Source organism: Pseudoliparis swirei, chromosome 3, assembly GCF_029220125.1.
Source record: "Pseudoliparis swirei isolate HS2019 ecotype Mariana Trench chromosome 3, NWPU_hadal_v1, whole genome shotgun sequence".
NCBI classification, from domain to species: domain Eukaryota; kingdom Metazoa; phylum Chordata; class Actinopteri; order Perciformes; family Liparidae; genus Pseudoliparis; species Pseudoliparis swirei.
The window spans coordinates 12,175,241-12,199,342 of NC_079390.1; the positions used below are offsets into that span (position 1 = coordinate 12,175,241).

A 24,102-nucleotide genomic window follows, 5' to 3' on the forward strand; every position below is an offset into this window, starting at 1 on the left:
GCACATACCCTGACTCACTCACACACACACACACACACACACACACACACACTCACTGATAGTAGATTGTTAGTCTAGTATCTGTATGTCTGTTGTTTTGACCATGCCATCCTAGTCCAAACCCCGCCGTCTGGCATCTGACACGGCAGCATGTGACTCAGCACATTGATGTCTGCTGTGATATGGGGATATGTGGAGATAAGACGGATGCGATGGCAACGGGCAGGAGATGAAACGGAGCGCTGTTGCTCTCATATGTATGAGCGATGTGTCTCAAGTTGTGTGATCCGACGGTTACCAGCAGGCTGAAGTTTCTCCAGAGGATAAAAGCGTCTCTCCCTTTAGTGTTTACTTGCCTCTCAGTGTTTCTGCACGGTTCTCATCTGGGATATCCGAGCTGGCGCAGTGCGGCTCGAGGGACGGCGAGGTCGGGCCCAACGCTGTGCTCCGAAAACAGCCACAACTGAAATTGTGTCAGACACTCGTGGACTTTGGTTGATGGCTTTCCGTTTCATCTCGCGCCGCAAGCAGGTAAAAGTCTTCTCTTACCCGGCAAAATGATTCAACATCTGATGTCGGCATTTAGTTGAGCTAAAGGCTCACTATGTTGACATTTACCTCGTCAAAGTGTTTTAATGTCAACGCCGAGTAAGAACAGGCCAGCCTCTGAACATGGATGCTTTCAGAACAGCCTCCAACTAAACTGGGTTATTTCAAGAATTAGTGAGACGTATTAAGATCAAATCCAATATCCGGAGCTGCTCCATAAGATATTTATTTTTATTTGACTACATATCAGGTCTTTTATTTATTTTTATATTTTCCCCCCTTATCCTCGAGTGGTTTAAGACATGTCATCTCTGAGAGTAGCCTGGCGTATGCCCGGCTTCTGGCTGCACTCTGGATGGAAATGCAGCAGATAAATAAATAACTCGGCTGACACCCCTCACTTTGGATCCCCTCTGTTTTGGCAGGCCATCCGCGCTGCATTTTCTATCAGGTGTAAACATGTCTGTCAAACGGCACAGCCAGGGGCCCACGGCACACATGCTGCCCGTCTGACCTTGGCCAGGCTTGACACTGACGGAGCACACGGAGCTACCTCCTGCATCTGGAGGGCTCTTCTGGAAGGCAAGTGGGTTTAAGTGGCTGTGAGTGAAACTGACCCCAAGTTGAAGAATGGGCCTTGGCCGACTGTCCCTTTTTAGCACCGGCGTGGTGGAGGGGTAATGGTGGCCCGTGACTCGGCCACCATTACCGCCGCCGTCTCCACTCCATTCGCAGTGGACAATGGACATCGTCCGAGTGACCGGGCCACTGAATGAGGTCACTCTGATAAGCGGAGGCCCCGTAGCTGGAGAGCTCGATTCCCTTCCTTGGTTTCATAGTCCACGGCTGCTCTCCGAGCCGGTGTTCTCGTCGTGAAACCAGCTCCTCCGCATCCGACACGTATGCAAAAAGTTTCAGCCCATCCAGCTGTGGACTCTGCATTATTCCAGTGGCATGCTGTCTCTCTCCGCTCCATATCCACCATCTCACCTCAGGGAACTGTCACTTTTTCATCAGTTAGTTATTGAGCATTCATCCAGCCTCCAAGTTGTTTGGCAACAGCCCCCTCCCCCTCCAATCCCTAAAGGAGAGCGGTTTCAAGTAGCTGTCTTCCTCTCTCCTCCACACTACCGCAGCAGTTTCCTTGTTTGACAGTTGTATGCCTGACACCCCGTGTCTAGCAACTTGGAAACCACTATTTTACAGACTCCTAATTTTGTGTGTGGTTCGAGTTCGAGTTTGGTTGCCTTCTCTCCGTTTTCGCCTTCGGGTTGATGGGGTGGGGATCTCTCTCTCTGTTGACTGAAAAAGCAAACGCCTCGGGACGTGCTGCGGTCATCAGAATCCATTGTGAGCGGCCGTGTGCCCTGACATACCCGTGGCCCTGTGCTAGCCACAGAGATCCTTATGTATCTCTGTTGTTTGTGAACCTGACGAGCTAATGAAGGCCATCCTGATGTGTCATTTTTCCTAACAAGCTCAAAAGGCAAAGCCCCCCCCCCTCTCTCTTTTGACAGACCACTTGGTATTCAAGGGCAAAAAGCTATTCTCTATTTCCTGCTCCTTTTTCTTTCTTCAGCTCCTATTCAGAGACTCGGCTTGGAAAGAAAAGTAATTTCACTCGCTCTGTCCCTGAGAGAATCGGCACGGTGAAGTTGCATTGAATTTTTCTACTGCAACATTTCTTCTTGGCTCTATTTCAGACTCATAACCTGGGGGTAAACATGCAATTAGAATAACAGCAGCCGGCTTTCTCCTCTCCTTCAGCCGTTAGCACAAGCAATGTACAACATAGTGACTTGGCTCTCCTAATTGATTTTGCTTTTAATTGTGACAGAAATTATGTTAATATTCAAACGGCAACTGAATATACTTTCTCACCTTTTCCCACCGTTGATGAATGTTTTTTTCCTTTTTGTTTTTCTCTAATATCGTTTGTCTATCTTATGAGCTTATTTTTAGTGCACATCCTCGCTCCCCCCGTATTTTAATAGATGACTTCCTTCGTAATTAGCCTGATGCAATTCCCAAATTTCGAACAAATGCAGATCCTAGTTGATGAGGAGGATATTGATCAAAAGATAAATGCAGTCCACTGGTCTAATTTCCTAAATGGGCTTCCATCTATCGTGTTCCTTCTTCTCCTCTTTACACTTTTTATATTAATTATCAGTATTTTTTTTAATGGCTTTCATTTTCTCCTTCCTCAAGCAATGAAGAGGAAATATAGATCAGCTTTTTTACAGGAGCGCTTTTACGCATGATACGAGACATGCGAATCACTTGCTCAAGTCCTGCTTTTGTATGCTCTTCTTTACGTGTCTGTAGTAAAAGCCACGCAGTTATTCGCACACTTTTAGTCCAATTCTATAAGTAGCTGGTGTAGACTTGCCGAGTCACGGGGCCCCCACTCTCACTAATACTCCCGTGGTGTCTGTCTGCATGGGGCTGATGGTGTGAGACGCCTGGCTAAACTCCACCCAGCCAATCCTCGCTCCACAGGCCTGCCAAAGCTGGCTCAGCTTGGCCTCCACAGACGCAACCCTGTTTCCACTCAGGACCGGAGATGCGTCTGCACATCACAAAGGCGGCTAAGCCATCGAGGTAGACGCCTATATGCCTGGATGTATACATGGCTGCAGAGACGAGCCCCAATCCAGACCGTGGCTGAACTCCCCCCGCCTTGCAAGGTCGTCAGAGGAGCGTCAACAGTTGCCTCCAGCCGAGCCAATCGCGTGCCGTTCACAGCCATAAGTCCTCGTCTGGACTTGACCAGTCGCCCCGCTGCTGATACGAATACTCTGTGTTGGCTAGAGCCTCTGTGGGGGCAGGTGCCTTTTTTTGAAGAAAGTGCCAGTGTTTGACGTGTGATGTATATTTGAAGTCGCCGTGGCAGCGGCGTTGATGGGCGAGTCGGGAGACGTCGGGCCTCTGTCTGTTGGTTTTCATCTCCCCTGCTCTCCTCCGTAAAGCAGACTGTCAGCTGGGGCATTACCATAGGCTGACCTTTGCTGCTGCACTCCCCATCGCACAGCTTTCTGACATTCAGGGGCGCTGTGGGGGAGGCAGGAAGGGGGCAGGCTGGTGGTCCTGTTGGCTGTTTTTTGGTTGTTGTTGTGTGTTCTTATAACAAATGCACTGACGGCTTATACTGACTTGTCTCACTCCCCCCCCCCCCCCCCCACACAAACACACACACATCATTTCAATCTCTTGCCACCATTTGATATTTAGTTTCTCTCCAGCCCAAACCTGCCTGCAGTCAAAGAGATTGCTGTTATCTTTGTGTGAAATCTTGGCACCCTGATAAATGAGAGTGCTGGAAATCCTTCCTGCTGACATCAAGGCGTTATGCGCCTAAAAATCCTTCCAAGGCCGAGGGAAAAGAATAACATATCAGGCCAATTAAAGTTAATGCATGGTGACACGCTGAATCGAGGGCAGGGATAGCTGCCATATGGCAGTCCAGGCTGTAAATTAGAAAGTGGGGGGGGGGGGGTGAGCGGAAGGAAGGAAGGAAGGAAGGCAGGAAGGGTGACGGGTGACACGGCATCAATGCCACAGAATGCGCCCAAAATCCTCAGATCTGTTTCGAGACCGCAGCCTCAGCACCCTACCGGTCTCCTCCCCTCTGTCTACCCTTTCCTCCCTTCCTCACCCCCTGCTGCCCAGCAGCACCCCGAGGTGCAGCGCTCGCAGGTATCTGTGTAGAACTGGCAGCTTCATAAAGGCTTTTCTTTCTTTCTTTCTTTTTTCTTCTTCTCTCCTCTCGCTAGGAGGATTTAAATGAGCTGTCATGCTGACCTTTTTGAGCTCCTGCTTTTTAGAGCAAGTTCAGCCCCCTCGCCACCACCGCCAGCACCCGTCTTTCTCCCTTTCCACCTTTCTCTCTCGCTTCGTCACTCTTTCCTCCACTTGTCTCTTCTCTCAGCAGGGGGGGGAAGAACACTTTTAAGCCCTCACCCCGCGGCAGACGGGCACGCCAAGGTTGTTTTGTGGGTAATTGCCTCTCATAGCCGCTGTTTGCCTGTGCACACTCGCCGCCCTCCTCTGACGCCACGCAGCGAAAGGGGAGGCCACGGACTCTGTAGACTTAATTTGCTCCCCAACTGTTCTTCAGTGCTGATTAAGCAAGCACCGGCGCTGTTTTGAATACAGCAGTAAGCCAAGTGGAGCGCGGCGAATGGTTTCTCCCTCTCTATTACATCAGGTTACTGCACAAAGTGGCAGGTTTTTCTTTTTCCGTAGCCGGCTCCATTGTTTAATGTCCCCACAATAATGGCCTCTTTGAGGTCTAGAGGACTTCAGGATCGATCAGAGACTCACTAACCTGTCAGCGACAGGCCTCTCGAGTGTTCTTTTCCAGTGTACGGTTGTCATTAATTTCCTCCACCATGGTCTGGTGGAGGCCCAGAGGTAAAGGGCAGGTAGCCGGGTCCAAGTGGCTGAACATGGAGGTGGAGGAGGGGGAAGAGGAGGAGGAGGAGGAGGACGACGACTGAGTCGATTTCAAAGCTGCCTGCCCCTCAGGCTCAGTCTGTCCGTTTTACTTCAGCTGTTTGATGTTTAATTGAAGTTGTTATTGGCGTCAAATGTCACCTTACCTGATGCTCCAGGTGTGAATCCATTTCTAATTGAAAGCTAACCACGTCTCCCTCAGCCCCGTGCCTCGGGGGATCGGCCACAGAGTTCCATTAGTCTGGACCCAGCCTCTGTATCACCACGCACCATGTGCTGCCTTGCAGTTATGTCTGACTGCTGACCTCTCTCTCTCTCTCTCCCTCTGTCCCTTTCTCCCTCTGCAGTGTGAGGAGAAGTGTGTGTCCCATGTTGCATTAGTGTCCGTGTGAAATGCTGGCCTGTCTGCGAGGGCCAGGTGACCTCCCCCTCCAGCTTCTTCCCCACACGCAGATGAACACTGGACATCAGAAATGTAAGTATCTCGGTACACACACACACACACACACACACACACACACACACACTATTAACTACCACCATCATCCCACACAGCAAACCAAGCTGTTACAATCCTGCTGCCCGCCCCGCGTCAGATGCCCATGCCAACCCTGGCCTGCTTCTCTTCTGCAGCTCTGTGAAAGAGAGAGGGAACGCTTTTTTGTTGTTGTGCCGAACTGCGCCGTTAATTCGCTGAAGAACAGCGAGCCGACTCCCCTCCCTCGTCGCCCCTGAAGATCTGTCTGCCACACGAGCGCGGCCCCTCTGAATTTGTGCGCACACACACACACAGACACACACACAGACACACACCGCAGCTCCAATCGGCACATTCATGTCTTGGAGTCGACCGTCTCTGATGCTTTCACGCCATCAGGAAGAGTCGGGCCTCTGTCAGACTGGCAGACAGATTGCGGCTGAGTGGTTTTGCCCTGATGATCTTGTAATGAGAGTGAATTTAAGAAGCAATCTGCTGCCCCGATTTAACGGCAGACGAGTCGGAGCTGGCTCACTTCACTTGTTTTCAATTTCACAACTCGGCTGCTGACAAACGGGGGACTCTTTCCTGTGTGACGGGAAACTGCTAAACGGCTCCTGAGACGAGTGTATGACACTCTGATGAATGGAAACGGGAACAAAGTCAATGTTTTTCGTTTGTTGCTTGTCTTTTTCATCCGTAAGACATTTTGATTTATTTATCACTTTTAGAAGCATTTAAATGTACAATCACATTCTGTAATGATGTGTTTGTGTTGTTCAAAGATCATTGTTTAACACAAACCCCAAAGTCAATCGCTGGTCAGCTGTATTTATTCTATTATAAAATGTGTCTACGTCTCCTTTTCTTCCTTCCTGTTTCTCCAAGAGTCGGAACTTGGCTCCGGCTTGACCCATTTCTGCAGCAGCTCTTTTTTCTTCCGTTTCTTTTTTGTTGTTGTGGTAAAATGCTCCAGCTCATCAAGACTGTAATTTCAGAATCACAGTAATCAGCCAACCCCCAGGAGATCAGCGAGTTGTGAGGGAGTCTGCTAAGTGCCAGCGTCTGTTGCCTCACTCAAGCAGGCTTGTGACAAAGCGCGGCCATCAGCGACACCGTGTCTCTGCTCGCTCTCGGTGTGACACACCACGACACATCAGAGCACGGGGCGCAACTCGACTTCGATTTGTTTCCCGGCCCAACGCTGTAATCCATTTCGGTGATGGAGCCACGACCGGCCCTAGAAGTGTCATTTCAATCATCTTTTCTTTCCCTCCTCCTCGCCATGCTCTAATAACGCTTTTCCTTTTCATCCGCTCTTCAAAGTATCATTAACAGACACGGCGTCGCATCAAAACAGTGGAGGCGTTTTTTCATTTTTAGGCGAAGTCATTTATTATCAAAGTGCCACAAAAATAGGAAGGAAATCCACTGCAGTCGCCTCTCATGCGGCCTGTGATCCAGCCCCAGATCACCTTCTGTTTGTGCCACAGTTTGTGCTTAGAGTTCCCCGTTTGCTGCCACGCACAGCCAGGATCAGGCCTCGACCTTCAGGTAAAACTCTGCCGCCTCCATCCCGGCTGTCCACGGGACTCCTTGCCTCCGCAGAGCCCCATCGTTTACCCAGCATGCCGGATGCTTTGACAGCTTAACTCCGCGAGAGGTGTGCTTGGCTGCTTTTAGGTGAAATTCAGAGACTAGTTGTCGCTTGAAATCTTTATTCAATATTCTTGACAAGTCCCTCCAGAAAAAGGGGAAAGAAAGGCTCCGATGGCACATCATTAACTCCCATTTGCCTACCGTTGAGCTTTATCCTTTTCGCCACTCGGATGCTGACTCGTATGTTAAGGAATCTTGTCCGTGACACTTTCCCCTCCCCCTGTGCTCCCCAAGAGCCCCAGACTGCCCGTCTGCCTCCTCTCCTGCAGGTGAATCTGTGCACACGAAGAGTCAATTAAAGTTACGAGCTTGCGGGGTTGCTGTCGGAGGCAGAGCCAGAGCAGCTGCTCTATTTATCATCGGGGATTGGCCGTTAACAGATGACTGCTGTGAATCGCAAAGGCTGTCGGAGGAGGAGATTAGTTATGCAAAGAGACAGTTGTGGGTCACAAAGAAAGCGACTCATAATCCAGACCGGATGACTCGAGTGCCACAAAGTGGCCCTTGGTATTCACAGAACCAACAGTGAGTACAGCTGGGCCACTTGGCTGATTTTCACATCTCGGATCCCGCTGAGATCTAAAGCAGCCATTTTCTTCCTGTCCTTATCGCATTTAATTTCTTTTTTTTTAAAGGTCACGATCTCTCAGCATGGAAGGCTTTGCTCAAATGTCTGTACAAATTGAAAGGAGGTGGGCTTCATGTGGGAAGGCAAACTCGCGTGTCTAATTTGATGCCAAAGCATCAGACCTAATTTCCCGCTCTAGTGTGAAAATCTCAATTTGCAGCAGCACGAGCCCGTGGCCCCCTGACGCTTAAACCGTGTTCAATAAAAACAGCAGTTTGAATAAAAGAAATCCTAATTAGTGCCTGCTGACTGTGCACTTGTGTTGCAGACTGGCCTCTCTCCCCCCCCCTCCCTTTCTCCTTGGAAACGTGCTTAGTTGGAGATCTGAGAGACGATATGCTCACAGCCGCCTACAAACTTCACTCATATCCTCATTAACCCTCCCTTGATACTTTTAAGCTGTTCAACTAATCCAGGTTTCAGGTTAAGGTTGAGATGCTAATGAGCGACGCTTGCTGAGTGGAACACACGATCAACAACTGCCAGGACCCTGAAACAGTCGTAAACAACAAGAGGTCGATTTTATCCACTGTTTGGGGGAAACTACTCAACAGCAATTTACCGATGTCACTTCACATTTTTTACAGCACTTCTGCTAAACCCGTCTTTCTGATTTGCCTTTCTTTCTTTTTTTATCTCAAAACGCCTGCCTAAGCTTTGTTAACGATGTATAATCCCTTTTCCAATTTAATGGCTTGGTCAGTTTCCAGACATTGACATTGCTTTCTTTACTACTTGCCTGAGTCTTACAACTTAAGTATCCAACTCATTACACAAGTGCTAGTGGCTGTACACAGACGTTCCTGTTGTGTTTCTCTTACTGCTATATTTCCAACGTCGTCCAAGTCCCCTAAATATGCTAAATATACTATACAAACATTTAAGTTAAATTCATTTCAGGTGTTCTATTAAATTATTTGTTGTATAAAAAAAGAAAGGACAGCCTGACCCCGATTGGAAACCTTTAAGAAGCCAAATGTTGTTGTCTGTTATTTTAACCGTGGCTGTTTCAGTCAGTCTTGCATTATTTCCCCGACGTCAGCGTTCCAGCTGGTCCGCTGCTCTCCAAACAGAGCGAAGCCTGAAAGACGATATTGCACCTAAAGTTGCTCGTCTTTAACGTTCATTCACGTGGTCCTCAACCTTGGTTTGATCCAGAGCCATCGTGATCCCAGGAAAAGATGATAACAGATGTGTTATTCATGGTTCACTCTTCCCACCTACTTGTAACCCTTTCTACATTCCTACAGCGTCACTGACAGGAAGTTTTGACAACAGTTGCAAACAAAGGAGTCTGTGCTCGACTCTCACACGCTCTAGATATCCCTGGAGTCCTGATGGCAAACGAGTTACATGTATAAAAGTGTAGTTATATTGCTTTAAGTGGTATTTATTGTGTTCTAAATGTGACCGGCTGATGATGAGCTGCCTTCTTGTGTTTGAGTCTGCGTTACCTGTGTTTTCCAGGTGATGGCCGACCTCAATGTGTTCATTTATCTGCATTTATTCAGCGGCAGACATTGCTCTGTGATGGCGGGTGTCGAGCTCCAGATTCTTGGCCCGGACCCTTCGTATTAATGAGGCCGCCATCACCCCCCCCCCCCTCCCACGTGCTGCCCGACCCGGCCCCGCACATCGCCGCCCATTGTTTCCTGTTCACAAATGAAGCAGGAATTAATTAGCCGGTCGGCACGGCTCCTCGTGCCGCCGCGTCAGAGCTCGCAGTTCAGCTCTGGGCCTCGTCCCTCAAGCCCAGCCGGCCTGCTGTGAGACAGCGGACCTCTGCCAGCAATTGAGACATTTCAACGTGGGGGAGGAAGGAGCCTGTATGCTGTAACGGTGATCTAGTTTACCTGAACCGAAGTTCCCCTCCTTTAGACATAATAAGAGGAACTGAAATGAAGCGGTGACGAGTCGGATCAGCGATCCTTCTCATAGATTAGCCCTGAAGCTCAGGTCCATCAGTCCAAAAGCTCTGGTCTAAGTAGGTCAGACTGGCGGGGCCGAGGAGATGGAGATGGAGCAAAGCAGTCGGAGTCGCTGCCATTCCATTTTTTTTTTATCACTGACCTTTAGCACAGCGCGTTAAATGGCCGACACCTGCGTGATCCTGTCGCACATTTTTAAAGGGGCTCGTGAATGGAAACCGCACCCTTGCACACGCACCGGCGCATTCTCGTGTTCACATTGTCACATCGGCATTGTTAAATTTAGCCGCGGTGCTTAGCAGGTGTAACGAATGTGTGCGAGCTGAGGCCTGGGAGGTGTTCCTGCAGATCAGAGACGCCGCTGCTGCTGTGTCTGATTACTTGTCTGCTGTCATGGAGCTCCGCTCTCTCCGTCGATCTCTTTCTTTTCCTTCTCCCTGAAGCAGCCACAGGGGATTATCACTGCCTCGTTTATTCTTTGTTTAGTTTGTGATTCAGGAGCAAAATACCCCCCCCCCAGCGTCCTCAGATGCCTACTTATTGTTTGCCCGGATGCTGCGTCAATTAAGGCCACTAAAAGCCCCTGACCTCAAAGTCATGTACACCACCACGAAATTGTATTTTTCGACTGGGAAATGTGTCGGCTGCAATAATTCCGCTGAGAATGAGATTGGAAATCTCTCTATGGCCTCATGAGACGGGAGCTGTGGGGGTTTTTTTAGGAGAAAAACAGCGAGGTATGGAATATGAGAGCGCCGTCTAAAATCAGGTTTCTGCTCAGATTACAACCCATGTGCTCTTTTGTGCCATGTACACTTCCACCTGGATTAAGTTGTCTCTTTCTGTGCCTCTCTCCCCCCTCTTTGCCCCCCCCCCTCCCAATTCTCTTCTTTCTGTCTCTCCTCTGCCCTGTCCTGTCCTCCACCCCAGGGGACACCACGCAAAGGATGAGATCCGCTCCGTTTCCAACCCCTGCAGAATTGGATGCTTTCGCTAAGAAGGTTGCCAACAACCCCCTCACCATCAAAATCTTCCCCAACAGCGTCAAGGTTCCCCAGCGGAACCACGTGCGGCGTACAGTCAACGGGCTGGACACGTCGGGCCAGCGCTACAGCCCTTACCCCTCGCAGGCCAGCGCCAAGACGGGCCTCCTCGCCGTCATCCAGGTACCCACAGTCAAAGGCGTCCTGAAAGATTTTGACGGCAGCCGGGCTCGCTTGCACCCCGAAGTCATCATGAACCCCCCTACCGGAACCTACCAAGTGGCCTCGACCAGCACTTTAAACCACCACCCACCTCTGCCGAACCGTCCCCAGCAGAGCGTACCCCTTCAACCACAGGAGCCACCTCAGACTCTACATATGCCCCTCCAGCAACAGCAGGGTCACACCCAGAGCCTCAGGCACCCTCCCCACATGGCCCAGCACCCTCAGGGCCCACCGAGGCTCCAGACTCTGCCTCAGCACCCGGCCCTTGGCCACCCACAGGGGCCCCCTACCGTCATGCTTCAGCAGCAGCACCTCCAGCAGCAGCCACCACCTGGCCTGCAGGGGAGCAGAAAGCTGCCAGATGGCGACGCGCCGCCTAATGTTACCGTCTCTACCTCAACCATTCCACTCTCCATGGTCGCCGGGCTGCAGCAGGGCCACCAGGCTGACCTGAGCACCATCGTGCATCAGTTAAACCAGTTCTGCCACGCCCGGGCCCATGGCGCGGGAGCCACCTCCATGTGTGAGGGCCAGATTGCCAACCCCGGCCCAATCTGTCGCAACCTGCTCATCAGCGCCTGCTCCAGGGTGACCACGCACAGCGACCCCGCCACCCCTGGCTTTCCCCCGCACAACTGCATTCTTCAAGACAACGCCACGGCCCTGGTGGGAGCTCACCCGCAGCACAGCGCGGCTATTATGAACCACTTGCCTTCCAACCACACCGATCTTAAGAAGCAGCAGCAGCAGCAGCATCACCACCATCTGCAGCAGCAGCATCTGCATCAACAACAGAATCAGCTGCTGCAGCAACAACAACAACAACAGCTAGAACACAACACACAGCAGCAGAAGATGCGCTCTTGGAATCAGCACCAGTTGGGACACATGCCCCACATTCAGAACGGTGGGAGCCACCTCTGCGAGCAGCCTTCCAGGGATCCCGCCTTCCATTTCAAGGGCATGGGCTACCCTACAGAGGTGTGCATGGGTCAGCCTTACACACTGAAACCTCCCGTAGAGAGGCCCACCCCCTCCCCCCCTGTCAACAACGGCATGCTCGGCCCCATGGCCCACTACACCAATGGTCACTACTTCCAGTCCCACAGTTGGAACAGCAGCATCCTACCCACGCCCAACAGTGACAGCTCCGGGTCTCAGGACATAGCCATGCCATTCCACGGTGCCGGTCCAGGGGGGTGCACCACACTAGATTGTGGACCCCCTGGGGCCCCCCATTACAGGCTAGGAACAAGCTCCTGCACCTCCTCTTCCTCAGCCCAGACTAATCCGATGCAAATGGCAGATTACTTGGGTGGGGACTTCCAGACTCCCTACTTCCTCGATCAGAATCTAGGCTTGATGGGCAAGATGCACAGGCCTCCTCTGAGCAGGGTTGGTCCAGAGGTTGGGGATGACAGAACCGCTCTTATCCAGCACCCAGGGTACAGATAAGCTTTGGCCTTGTCTCCACAAGAGTTATCAAAAGCCCTTTGTTTAGTCTTAAGAAAGGAAACACATGACTACAACTAAATCTATAACTTAAACAAACAACCTCATGTTAAAGAGGGTAAATTAATATATTTAATGAAGACCAGTTTTTTGGTCCTTTTTTGTTTGTTTTTTCCTTTTAAATAAATCTTGCAAGTGATCAATTGCTACTTTTATTTTGTTGAGTGCTTTTACCTCGCACTTTAGGGAACTTTTTCATGTGTGTGTGTGTGTGTACCCATCTGTACTCTATGTGTGTGTGTGTGTGTCATTCCCTCCTTTCCTCTATCTGTGTGCCTGAATCTAAACAGATCCTCTGTTATTACTTCAGATCCATCCCTAATGTTTTCTAATGCATGTAAAAGAGAAACAGATTCCAACAAACATCTACTGATGTGTTTTTTGTTTTTTAAAGGGTCATGTCAGGAACTCGGACAAGTTTGAGACAAGTGACTCTCATTTTAGTGTTAACGCCCCTGTCTCATAGTAACTTCAAGATTAAACGGTCATTTGGGGACGGAAGAGATTAATAATCTTATTAAAGCCACCAGACACTGGACACTACAGATTACAGCTAGGAAAGCTTATGGTAGGTTTTATTATTTTGAAATGTAATTATTTATTTGTATCATAAGGACTATTCAAGGTGGATTCCTCTGTCAGTTAAGGAAGCATGTAATCAGGTTGTTTTGTATATAGTCATGATCCAGCAGGGAGCACGTATGTTGAAAAGGCGATGCTCTGTCTTGCTGAAAATGCTGCAATGAATTCAGGTGTTTAAAAAATAAAATAAAGAAAAAGACTTTCTGTCAATGCCAAGAAGGTTTGGCAAAAAAACTATTGAAATGTCATGAAAGATCAACTCTCATACCTTTTTTTAAAAATGGCCAAAGTCATGTTGAGGAGGACACACGGTGATGATGATGTGCCATGTTGTGTTTGTTTCCTTTTGCGGTCGTTTATGAAACCATGACAAATGTATTACTTGAACGTTGAGATGATTTTTAATTTGCAGTTATTGAAGGGGAGAGGCGGGTTACGAGGACTCAACTCTGGGGGCGTTGCCAACGAGCCTCAGCAAGAGTTTTGATGACCACAGCAGGAAGTTATGTGAATTAAGTTGTGTGTAGATGCTACTGAGTCTGATGTGAAGTCTGCTCGAAAAAGACCAAATTGATCACTTGCAAGATCACTTGGTGGTAAACAAAACTGACTTAAGTTTAAAGTGAAACAGCAAATGCATTGTTTATTTTATTGTACACTGGCTTACCTACTCGTAACTTTAAACGTTAACGATTGTGTGTCAGTGTCTACTGCTGAAGTGGGTAGATTTAAGGATTTGTGTGAGAGAGAGAGATAGTGTGCGCCCAGGTTTTGTTCACCTAACTCCCTAACAGCCCTTAAAAAGCCTTAAGTGTTTGGTCCTTGGACTTCCCTTGAAAAAGAGCATGGTTTTAATGAAAACCCCAAATAATAAGGAGAAAGAGGATGGTGAGGATACGCAGAAACAGCAATTATTATTATTTTGGTTTCTTTTTTTAATTTATTTTTATTTTATTGAGGTTTTGTTGAATAGACAAAGCAATTCCTTAGACATTCTTTATAATGGAAAGCAGGAAAAGGAGTAATATTTTGTAATTATATATTTTAGCAATGTGTAGTTACTGAGCTGTAACATTTCTTTCCCCCAAGTTTCAAAGCTTGATTTTGCAGTTGTGACTAACACTTGATTTGCTTGTTATTTAATTTGTCTTTCTTTCTTTGTTTCTTGTACTATTGCTGTGAAATGGAAGGAGGTCCACAAGCCTTTCTTTTGTGTCATTCTGTACGACAGATAAGAGGCAAGAGCGTGAGAGTTGTGCTACTCTTTTTGTAATATTGTAATAATAAAATAAAGTTCTAATTTATGCTTTGAAATGGGTCTGAACCACTTTGTGGATTATCTGCAACACTGATTTAATACAACAGGTGTGCTCTTCTCGCCTGTTCCCTTCATTCTGCAAGAGCTCATGCTGCCCGACAGTTTGGGTAGGTTGCTATTCACAGATTTGTGTCTTGCATAATCAGCCTTACAACACTCCAAAAGGCCCTCCTAAACCACATATCACTTGTAACCGAGACAGCTCGTGCTGAAGGTGGCGATTGTTGCACCAATTGCTGCGCTTACAAGCCATTTATCAGAGCCTGCCTCTGCCAAATCGAAAGGGGAAGTAGGGTAGACAAAGCAAGCTGTGAAATCCACAGGACTATCTGGCTGCAGTAGATTTAGCTTGTCTGGCTGTGATGAAAATGGGACTTGCATAAAGGGCACACGGCAGGGGGGCAGGATCAGCACCTTGGTAATCAGTATTACTCCATGAAGGATGTTGAGCGGTGTCAGAGGTGCCGGCAGGTCGTGGCCTTTGTGCAGAGAGGACGTGCATCCTGTTGAGGCGAGGCACGCAGCATGTGCAGAAAGAAGCCTTTGGATTAAATGTTTCACGTGTTGCAAATGTTGGACTTGGCGCCTACGCTGCAGCTTTCAGCGTGTGAGAAGTCAAAGTTGTGCTCGCCTGAGAGAAATACTGCCTCAGTCAATTTACATAATAAAATTCAAAATCAAGCTGACTTGGGAGTATCCGTCAGTCAGTCACAAAGGCAGTTCAAACATTTGACAGTTATATTTCTTGGGGAACTGAAACTGAATAATGTATTTCGGTTTGAATGCCTCGATGCCAGGCCGAGCGGACAGAGCGAGGCTCTGTGTGGTCTCTTTAGACCATGCTCAGAGGAGGCATTTCTGTGGACTGGGATGTCGGTGTCCACCAGCTTCTCCAGCTCCTCCCTGTGGATGAAGGAGGAAATGTTACACGCCGTGGATCACTTTGCTCTGGCAGAGACACAGGCCCAAAAACATGATTTCATCTCGAAACACTTGAGTCTGCGTTCCCGTTTCACGGCACCTCGGATTGCTCTGATCGGCGGGGGGGCCGAGGCCGGCTGTTGGGTCTGATCCCAGCACCCGGGATCCTCATTGATTTTGCCCAGGTTGATGTTCCATTTGTTCCAGTTGACTTCCTCCACTCTGAGACGACAAGAGGACACATGCTCCAATTACTGTCTGCGGTGTGATGCATCAATCAGCTGCCAGAGGAGGCACATTAGTGAAGAACACAGTGTGCTGCGCATCAGTCGATCCCCCTCACACAGCTGCCTCTATTGTTAAATCCTCAAGCCTTTATTTTTATGTGCGTATCCTGTTGCCTTGAATTACCTTTCAGCTACAGGGCGCACATTGCACACAGCAGATTGCATTATGCTGGCTTCACTACATCTTTGCCCACAGAAACCAACGACGATACCTCGAGGCTTGAAGTTAGCATGTAGCCCACTTTCACAACGAAGATGTGGATTGGGTCACGTTTACAGTTACCGCCATCTTCGATGAGCATGTTATCATTTGCTGATTGGGAATGCCATTAGTTTGGCAGGTACTTCGTCATAAACCAAAGTGACGGGCAAAACAACATGTAATGAATCGAATTATTTCAATTCATCCGGTGTTTTTCACACACAGCGATGGATCCGTATCTGATTGGGCGAGGAAGTCTGTCATGCCATCCAACTGGTTCACATGCAGCTTCTGATGGAGCCTCTCGAAACACTGCAGTCCCTGATTGTACTGTCACTGAACTGAAAGAAGCCAACCTGAAACACCGGCGACGGTCATCTCCGAGACCAGTGCCGAGGTTCTTCTCCACCCCACAGCGGAACCTCTTCCTCAGACAGCACGACAGCCTCTTCTCCATTTCCAGGATGGTGATGGCCCTCTGAAAGCAGTCACAGCACCCCATCAGGCCACGTCGGCCGCGCACGGACACATTCCCCTCGACCACCGCGCAGCCCCCGCTGGACGCCTCACCTGTAGCTTCCAGATGCTGGTGCTCTCCTCCGTGGTCTTCTCCACGGTGCGGTTCATGAGGGCGATGAGCATGTTGAGCAGCAGGATGTAGGTGAGAATGATGTAGGTGATGAGGAGCACGAAGAACACCACAGTGTTCTCGTGCTCCTGGGTGAACTCCATTTCGCCCATGCCGATGGTAAACTTGAAGAGCTGCAGCGTGGTGTAGGAGATGCTTCTGAAGTAGGGTTTGACACACTTCTCGTCAGCATCGAGGGGACCAAACAGACGCCCCTTCTGCGGAGTCAGCGTGGTGTTTATCACACGGGGCTCTTTGAGCAGGGTGACCACCGCTGTGACAGGACAGAGGGAACACATTACATATATCTGCATCCTCCATTCGTGGCATGTTGGATCCTAAACGAGGTCCCCTACCTGCTGAAAATCCAAAGAGGAAGATGATGTAGACGAGAAGAAAGCGCATGATGTCACTGAGGATCATCTGCAAAGACCAAAAAAGAGCCAAAGGTCTTCAGGGATCGTTCCATGTCGTGTTCCCCGTGGTGCAGTGTGACCTGTGTGGACTACCTTCTGGATCATGACGCTGTACACGCCCATGTGTTTGTCGCCCCTGGAGAAGTAGAGCATGTTCACCCAGCTGAGAGCAAGGCACAGCACCAGGAAGTTGAGGTACTGCTTCTTCCCGAACAGATACAGGCCGGCCGTGATCAGGAAGAGGACGCCCTGCGCAAAACTACCAACAGCAGAGAAGCCTCTGTGAACCTGCTCAGCTTGGTGATTATACATTATAACAATGCAAATGTGCATAACCCATCCCAGATCTTATAAAGGTGTGACCAGTCTGTGCTTTGCAATAAATCCCAACAAGTCATTTGGTGATTAAGCAATCAATTAAGAGCACAAGCTTAATTTAATGTGATGCAGTGCCGATAAAAAGTATTCACATCCCTGTGAAAGTTGTATTATTACATTATGCTTGTAATACATATTCACCCTCTTTAATGGGACACCTCGTCCTTTAAATGATCACTCGAGCAGCCTGTTGCTTTTAGAAGCCACTTAAATAGTGAAAAGGAGATCATCTGTGTGCCGTTGAGACAGCACCACATCAGATATAGGTAGGCTATATAGTTATAGAAACAATGGCTACAATATGTATTCATGCAAATGCTGTGTCTGTTAATATCACGAACGACTCGGGTATGAATGATGTGATTAACCTGTCAACCAGAAGATGCTGCTCAAGATGATTCCAATGTGCTCCTTTTGTTTCGGTGGAAAACACTGAGCGTGAACAGAACTTGTTAGCTTCAAAAGAAAACTTTAATTGGAACCATGTCTGGGAGATAAGCATCGCTCTACTTACAAAAGAATATCATAATATCCATCAATCAGCAACGTATGCAGTTTCGGCCGTTTCCTCTTCAACTCTAAGATCTGTGAATGTAGATAAGGTTTTTCATTAATCACATTAGTGGAAACACAGGTTCCACAATGTGGTGATTTTTTAAATTTAAAACACAAACACACCCCTATGACAAAGAAATAGCAATTTGCCAGCGCTATCACCACCTGGCCTGACACATACAGGTAACCGGCTGTGGTGTGTTTGATGGGGTACGGCAGCTGTGGGACACAGAAGAAAGCAAAAGCAACATCAGCGCCGGTCTGCCTGTCACAGATCAGTCACACGGTCTGCAGCAACCAGCTCACCTCTCCAAACTTCTTATTGTAGGCGACAAGAGTGAAGACGATCAGGTACAGGAGGTAGAACAGGAAGTTGAGAAAAAACATCCGGCCTCCGAACTTCTTCCACTTCTCCTCCAGCAGCCGGCTCAGAGGCTCCATCTGGAGCATCTCGTGGCGGTTCTGGGAGGAGACAGATGCTTGAGCACAGAATAACGGCAGCAGCCGCACCGACCGGGCTCATCATGCCGGGGACTCACGGGAGTGTCACTGCCGTAGACCAGGATCTCCATGACGGAGTTGTCCTCGTACGAGTCCACCGAGGCCAGGTCGTAAAGGGAGCTGTGGACGGGGCCGTAAGTCCACTCGGTGAACTTACGGGACAGATGTCTGATGTGACTCTCGTGGAATTCACGTTTCAGTATGTGTGCGAAAAGCTGCAGACAAAAAAAAATGAAACGTTAGCTCTATGTCATGTCTGTGAGTGTTCCCATTAATCCAAGTAGTACAAAATGTGTGAGCTCAACACAGCGCCAGCCAAAACAATCGTCATTGGGATGTCAGAGGAGCTCGTATACGTGTGTCCCTGCTGTGTCTGAAGGGACTGCAGTGGAGCGTTTACCCCGATCTTGCCGGTCTTGGCAGCCATTTTGAGAGGCGTCAGCCCCTTGTGGTTCTCGATGTCCTCCAGCTTCAGCTTGGGGTGCAGTTGAGCGGTGGTCTTGAGTATGCGGTCGTATATGTTGGTGATGAACTCTGTGTTATCCTTGTCCTTATCCTTGGAGTAGTCCGCCACCATCACCAGGGCATGCAGCACCGTGTTGCCCTGGGAGTCCGCCATCTGAGCGGTGGCCCGTTGGTACTCGTTCTCCATGAGGAAGTCCACCACAGTGGGCTGGTTGGTGCAGGCTGCCAGAGACAGAGGCAGTTCCCCTGAGGACAGCGCATAGAGAGAGCCTCAATCTTTGAATATGTCACAGTTTAAATGCATCTCTGTCTGAATGTGTAACTTGTGTCTCCATCTAATCTATTAAAGTACAAGCATGACCTTTCACCACAGAGCTTACAAGCTGATGCTCGACCGAAAGTAAACTGCAAATAACTCCCACGAATAACTTTGAATGAACAGTATTGATGAGGTAAGTCTCCTTAAACAATAAATACTTTAACTCAAATAGTTAAAACATTAAGAACTCAAGATGATATACTCCGATTTAAACATTTAGAATCGAGACATACGTGTAAAAATGTGCCAAATGTGATCCTCACAATGCTAATTTAATAGATCTGTAAATATTTCCTTCTTTGTTTTGATTTAACATCTAAGGTGCTAAATTGGAGATGCAGAGCATTATTATAGCGACAAACCGCTATCTGCATGCAGAGTTATAGCGAATGATGTCACTCCCCGTTAGCACTCTTTGTTATCAGCGCTGTTAGCACCGTTAGCTTTTCACTGCTATGTTGAGACACCTTCAAGTAAAATTAGACATAATTCAAATGTATTGCTTTAAGTTGCTCTTTGTCACAAGATGCTGTTTAAATAAAATGTCTAACTCAAGAACAGAAGCAGTGAAATGTGGCTCTTCAGGGAGCAGATGATCTCTGTGAGGCTCCAGAAGAGGGCGCTCCTCCCTGCAGCAGCGCCACTCACCAAAGTAGAAGTTTGGGCCATCATGTGGCTGGAAGAACACCCCGCAGGCTTTGGCGTGGACATCTGCTCCTTTACTGACCAGCAGCTTCACATAGGAAATATTTCTCCTCTCGATGGCAATGTGGAGAGCTGTCTGGCCTGCCAGAGTCACAGATCAACACATCAACACATCAACACAGTCCAGATATCAACAATTCAAATAATGTTGCTCCACTGTATTCCCTCAGCCGTTGTGCTCCCTACACTCTTACCTTTGTAGTAGCTGTTGGTGTAGGCTGCATTCACAAACTCCTTAATGTCGCCCATCGTCTCTGAAATGCCGATGAGGAGCTCCACCGTGTCGTTCTTGTCGTTCTTGAGGTGCAGCAGAGCCTTCATCAGGGCGGTCTTACCATGGGACTGATCTGCGGGAGCAACCACACATTCAGGGAGATGGCACGAAGGCCCGCGGGCTCACTGCGGGATGCACCTGTTGTATCGCAGGTGTCACACTCACACAGGGAGTCGGAGAGTTTCTTCATGTTCTGGCGCAGGTACTGATGCAGGCTGTCCAGCTTGCTGACGTCGCCGCTGGCCACGGCTTCGAACAACCTGTCGATGGTGAACGTCTTGCTGTCTCTCTTGTGCTGGTGCTCGCCTCGAGTCCCTCTATCGAAGAAACACAAAAGGTTCACGCAGGGTCAAGAGGTCACGCGCTCCACATTAATCCACAGCGTGGGGCTTGATAAGGCCCAGCACTCGTGTTCTAATGAGCATTAAAGAAAAGCAGAGGTCACTTTATCGTTGCATGGTGGGGCTCACTTGTCAAAGTTCAGATTGAATCTGATCTGAGGACTGGTCTGCTCCATCTCCTCCTGGTAGTCAGTGTCCATGGGGGCCGCGGGCGACTCCTGGCCCAAGCCCAGGGCAGAAGCCACGCCGCCCTTCTTTGTCGCTTTCTGACGACTTTTCTCCTCCTCGGTCCGGTCGTCAGCCTCCAGAGAGAAGCCAAACATCTCGGACTTCTCCATCTTGGCCTCGTGCTCCAGGCGTCTGCATGGACGAATAGTTAATGTGTCGTTCAGACAACAACCAACAGATCCACTGAGGTGAATATGACAACTAGAGGTACGCATGTGGAGAAGGAGTTCGCTTCAACTGATTCTCCAACACATATTTCCATTTAAAAATAGACAGTCATTTCTTATGAAGCGGAGGAAACTTTCTGTAGACCAGTTGTTTCTGATGTGAGGGTTAAGGGCCATCCGATGGAAGGCAAAAAGAGGAACATTACTGACTACTTCTTCAATCAAATGTTTTTCTCTTTGGTTGAACGACTCCCAATTGTGTCAATGGGTCACAAGTGTGTTGTGTTGTGCTTTGAGTTGCTGTGTGCTTCTATCAGCCGAGTCTGAGATATCTTACAAGGGGAACACCTCACAGACATATTTGCAGACATGTGATGTTTCATCCCCCGTGACGAACAAAGGAGTGTATTTATAAGATTTCCGCAGCACTGCAAGCGGAACTTGATATGGTGGCCAGTTCTTTTGCAGAATGATCAAATAATACACGCTGCGGTTTGTACAGACACAGAATGTGAATGATACTGAATGAGAGTTCAGCTACTCACAATAGAACGATATATGATTATTTGGATTTAAAGGATCACGTTAAGGATAACGGGAACATAATCTTTGGTGGCTTTTTGTTCCCCTTTTCAGTCACGAAATGGGAAATTAGTAACTCAGTATTAACCCGTCACACTTCAAGATCATAAGCTTCAGAGGAATCAGAAAGAAACAAAGGATGGAAGAAAATTAATTTACTGTACGTCTCATTTTAATAAACAACTATTTCCCAATGAAACACAAATGAATATTTTAACAATTATTTAGTCATAGCACTTCTGAATGAATTAAACATTAGTTTTTATTGAAAAATCTGAATATTGTATGACCTCATTGTTGTTCAAGTGTGTGTGTGTGTGTGTGTGTGTGTGTGTGTGTGTGCGTGCGTGCCAAAACACCTTCTTCCACGCCTAAGCTACAGATGTACAATTATTAACAAATATCAATATCCACTGCCATTCTCACAGATTCTCATTAAATCTCATAAAACAACCATAAAAACAAGCATCTGCATCTTTTGTTCAAAATGCACAAAATGCATGATAACTAGTCACAATAGCATGATGTGAGAGTCATCACAAATATGTTCAGACAAAGAGGATTCCGCTAATGCTCAAGATGTTTGTCAATGTTTTTCAGGACCAGCAGCAATCTAATGATTCAACATTGGTAAACAAAACCACAACACATCACTGAACTCACCAGAAGGAAGTCCTCCTGCTCCAGATTGTCTTCTTGCTTAAAAATCGGATCAAAATAGAAACAACAGTCGGCTACAGCGATGGAGAGTCCTTCAGAGATGTGAAGCGTCCTGAGATGCTCATTTACCGGACCGCCGCTGAGAGACAGCAGGAAGAAGCCAGAGGGCATATACAGTGACACGCCCTAGAGAATATCAGAGCACATTACTGCAGCCTTGAGTGCTTAAAAGGATGCATTGACCGTCTCTGCTGAGACAGCGAAGAAATACCACAAAGTAGGCTACGGCATGTTATCTGACATTGAACACACTTCCTGATTTGTTCAGACAGGACAATCTTTAATTTAACTTCAACTTTATCAAGAAAAAGACATCCTCATGTCTCTCTGAAAATAACTAAATACATTAACTTACCTTTATGAATTGCTACTTTGTTTCCCCCTCAGGTTTGAGTATGATATCTCTGAAGCAACTCGCTTATTCTTTTCTTTTTTAGTCCATCTGTGCGTCTCATGTGCCTCTTTATAGTTTCACTTGTGTGTGTGTGTGTGTGTGTGTGTGTGTGTGTGTGTGTGTGTGTGTGTGTGTGTCTTTCAGTGTTGCTGTGTGACTGTGTGGTTAGGGCGTCTGTCTGTCAGGCTGAAGATCTGCATTCAAGAGCTTATCTGACAATTTCCTTTCTGAAAACGACTTCCCCTTTTAAACCCACTGCACAGGGCTGCCCACACCGACGTGTTACCGTCAGCCACATGGTTGTTCGAGTAATTAAAACAGGACCTGAGACAAAATAAGTTATTAAAATTGCTTTATTTGTATGATAATCACATAAACTGTAAGCTAATGAGCTATGAGAGAAGAAATAACTGCGTATAATTGTGGTACATCTTTGCCCCGAATGACCGGCATTACTAACACTGATAGTGTGTGCGTGTGTGTGTGTGTGTGTGTGTGTGTGTGTGTGTTTCTCACATTCACAACTGTATTTACAGTATTACAGAAAATGACAACATTGTTGCTAGAAATATTCCATGTATCAAACAACAAATTCCACAGCAGATCATCTTCGTGAAAACAACGTCGACAAGCAGAATTAACATATAATACAAAGAAACTGACCATAATCAAGGACCTGTTTCCACTGTGTGAGGAGCTCACAGTTCAAAATGGAAGATTACTTCAAATTAAGAGACGGCAAAGAAAGCGCAGTAATTATTAATCTAGATGTGGATCTTGATAGAAAACAACACAAATAGTTTCACTGCAACTTAAAGCTCTCCCTCCTAAAACAGGGACCCTAGAAGCACAGCATCTTTAAATCCAAGGACCTGCGAAGAATCTGATTCAAAACGTTAATCTAAGGACCAATCAGCTCGCTAGAAAGAAGTGCTACAGATTTGCCCGTTCTCCATCATTCCTCCAGGATCCCGACATGGACAGATGTACAGAGTTTACAATAAGTTGGTGATAAAGGCGCCATATTAACTCTGGTGTTAGAGTAGGCCTTCTAACTCCACTACACTGCAACAGTCTCATGAATCTGCATTATAGATGCATATGAACGGCATCTTAACTATGTCACATTTTACGTTTTCTTTTCATTCCCGGCAGGACCACTGTGATACTTGGGGGTGTCCATCACTAGCTCCTTTAAAGATCTTTTTCCCAAAAACTTTCAAACACTCTTAGCTAAATGCAAATCTGACCTATCTAGGTGGTCTTCACTTCCCATATCCCTTGCTGGCCGTGTCAATCTTATTAAAATGGTAATTCTGCCGAAATTCTTATATCTCTTCCAACCAGTGGCGGGCCGTGGGCCTGGGGCCTGGGCCTTCAGTGAGGTCCTACACAGTCCAACCCGAATTAATCCACCTCTTATTACTATTATTATGATGCCATGGCTCTTGACCAGGGCTCAATACGTCGATCACGGCGTAGTATTGGTAGATCGCATGACATAAAAAAAAATTGGCCCGCCCCCGTCATTTTCTCTATAGCACGTCTTTGTTCATTTATGAAACTAAACAGCCGTCTGATGTTGATCGTATCTACACAACAGCATGTCATTTCTCTCGGCTCTCCGTCTCGCCCGCTGCAGAATGCGCGCATCGGGACGGAGAAAAAGAAGAAAAAAAGTCACTTGCACTAGTTTGTT

General features: G+C 47.7%; 2 protein-coding genes across 5 annotated transcripts in view; one reads left to right on the forward strand and one right to left on the reverse strand.

Annotated features, from left to right (window-relative positions):
• The window catches only part of fam222ba (family with sequence similarity 222 member Ba), a 30,492-nt gene extending 16,176 nt beyond the window's left edge, over positions 1–14,316 (forward strand). For both annotated transcript variants that reach the window (XM_056444442.1, XM_056444451.1), the window contains 2 exons: positions 5,355–5,482; positions 10,631–14,316. In XM_056444442.1, coding sequence (XP_056300417.1) covers positions 5,401–5,482; positions 10,631–12,363 — 1,815 coding nt within the window. In that variant the 5' untranslated portion in view covers positions 5,355–5,400 and the 3' untranslated portion in view covers positions 12,364–14,316. The remainder of the gene's footprint in view (positions 1–5,354; positions 5,483–10,630) is intronic.
• On the reverse strand, positions 13,629–22,395 carry trpv1 (transient receptor potential cation channel, subfamily V, member 1). Of its 3 annotated transcripts, XM_056444423.1 has the most exons (17): positions 22,365–22,395; positions 21,953–22,088; positions 20,442–20,672; positions 20,137–20,288; positions 19,892–20,044; positions 19,641–19,778; positions 18,609–18,919; positions 18,247–18,423; positions 18,014–18,169; positions 17,831–17,926; positions 17,667–17,737; positions 16,868–17,033; positions 16,715–16,781; positions 16,301–16,632; positions 16,087–16,208; positions 15,342–15,463; positions 13,629–15,223 (listed from the first exon to the last, which is right to left on the reverse strand). In XM_056444423.1, exons 3-17 carry the CDS (start codon positions 20,648–20,650, stop codon positions 15,153–15,155), a joined length of 2,343 nt encoding a protein of 780 aa, XP_056300398.1. In that variant the 5' UTR covers positions 20,651–20,672; positions 21,953–22,088; positions 22,365–22,395; the 3' UTR covers positions 13,629–15,152. The 3 variants fall into 3 exon arrangements, with proteins under 3 accessions (XP_056300398.1, XP_056300391.1, XP_056300405.1); XM_056444416.1 differs by lacking the exon at positions 22,365–22,395 and having other exon boundaries at positions 21,953–22,138; XM_056444430.1 differs by lacking the exons at positions 20,442–20,672; positions 21,953–22,088; positions 22,365–22,395 and having other exon boundaries at positions 19,892–20,039; positions 20,137–20,203.
• Positions 22,396–24,102: the final 1,707 nt, after the last annotated feature.

Coding starts and splice junctions, on each gene's coding strand:
- trpv1 (XM_056444423.1), bottom strand. CDS start 20,650: ATGGAGAAGTCCGAGATGTTTGGCTTCTCTCTGGAGGCTGACGACCGG. Junction 20,045..20,136: donor GAAACTCTCCGACTCCCTGT/GTGAGTGTGACA, acceptor TTGCTCCCGCAG/ATCAGTCCCATGGTAAGACC. Junction 16,782..16,867: donor ACAGCGTCATGATCCAGAAG/GTAGTCCACACA, acceptor TGGTCTTTGCAG/ATGATCCTCAGTGACATCAT.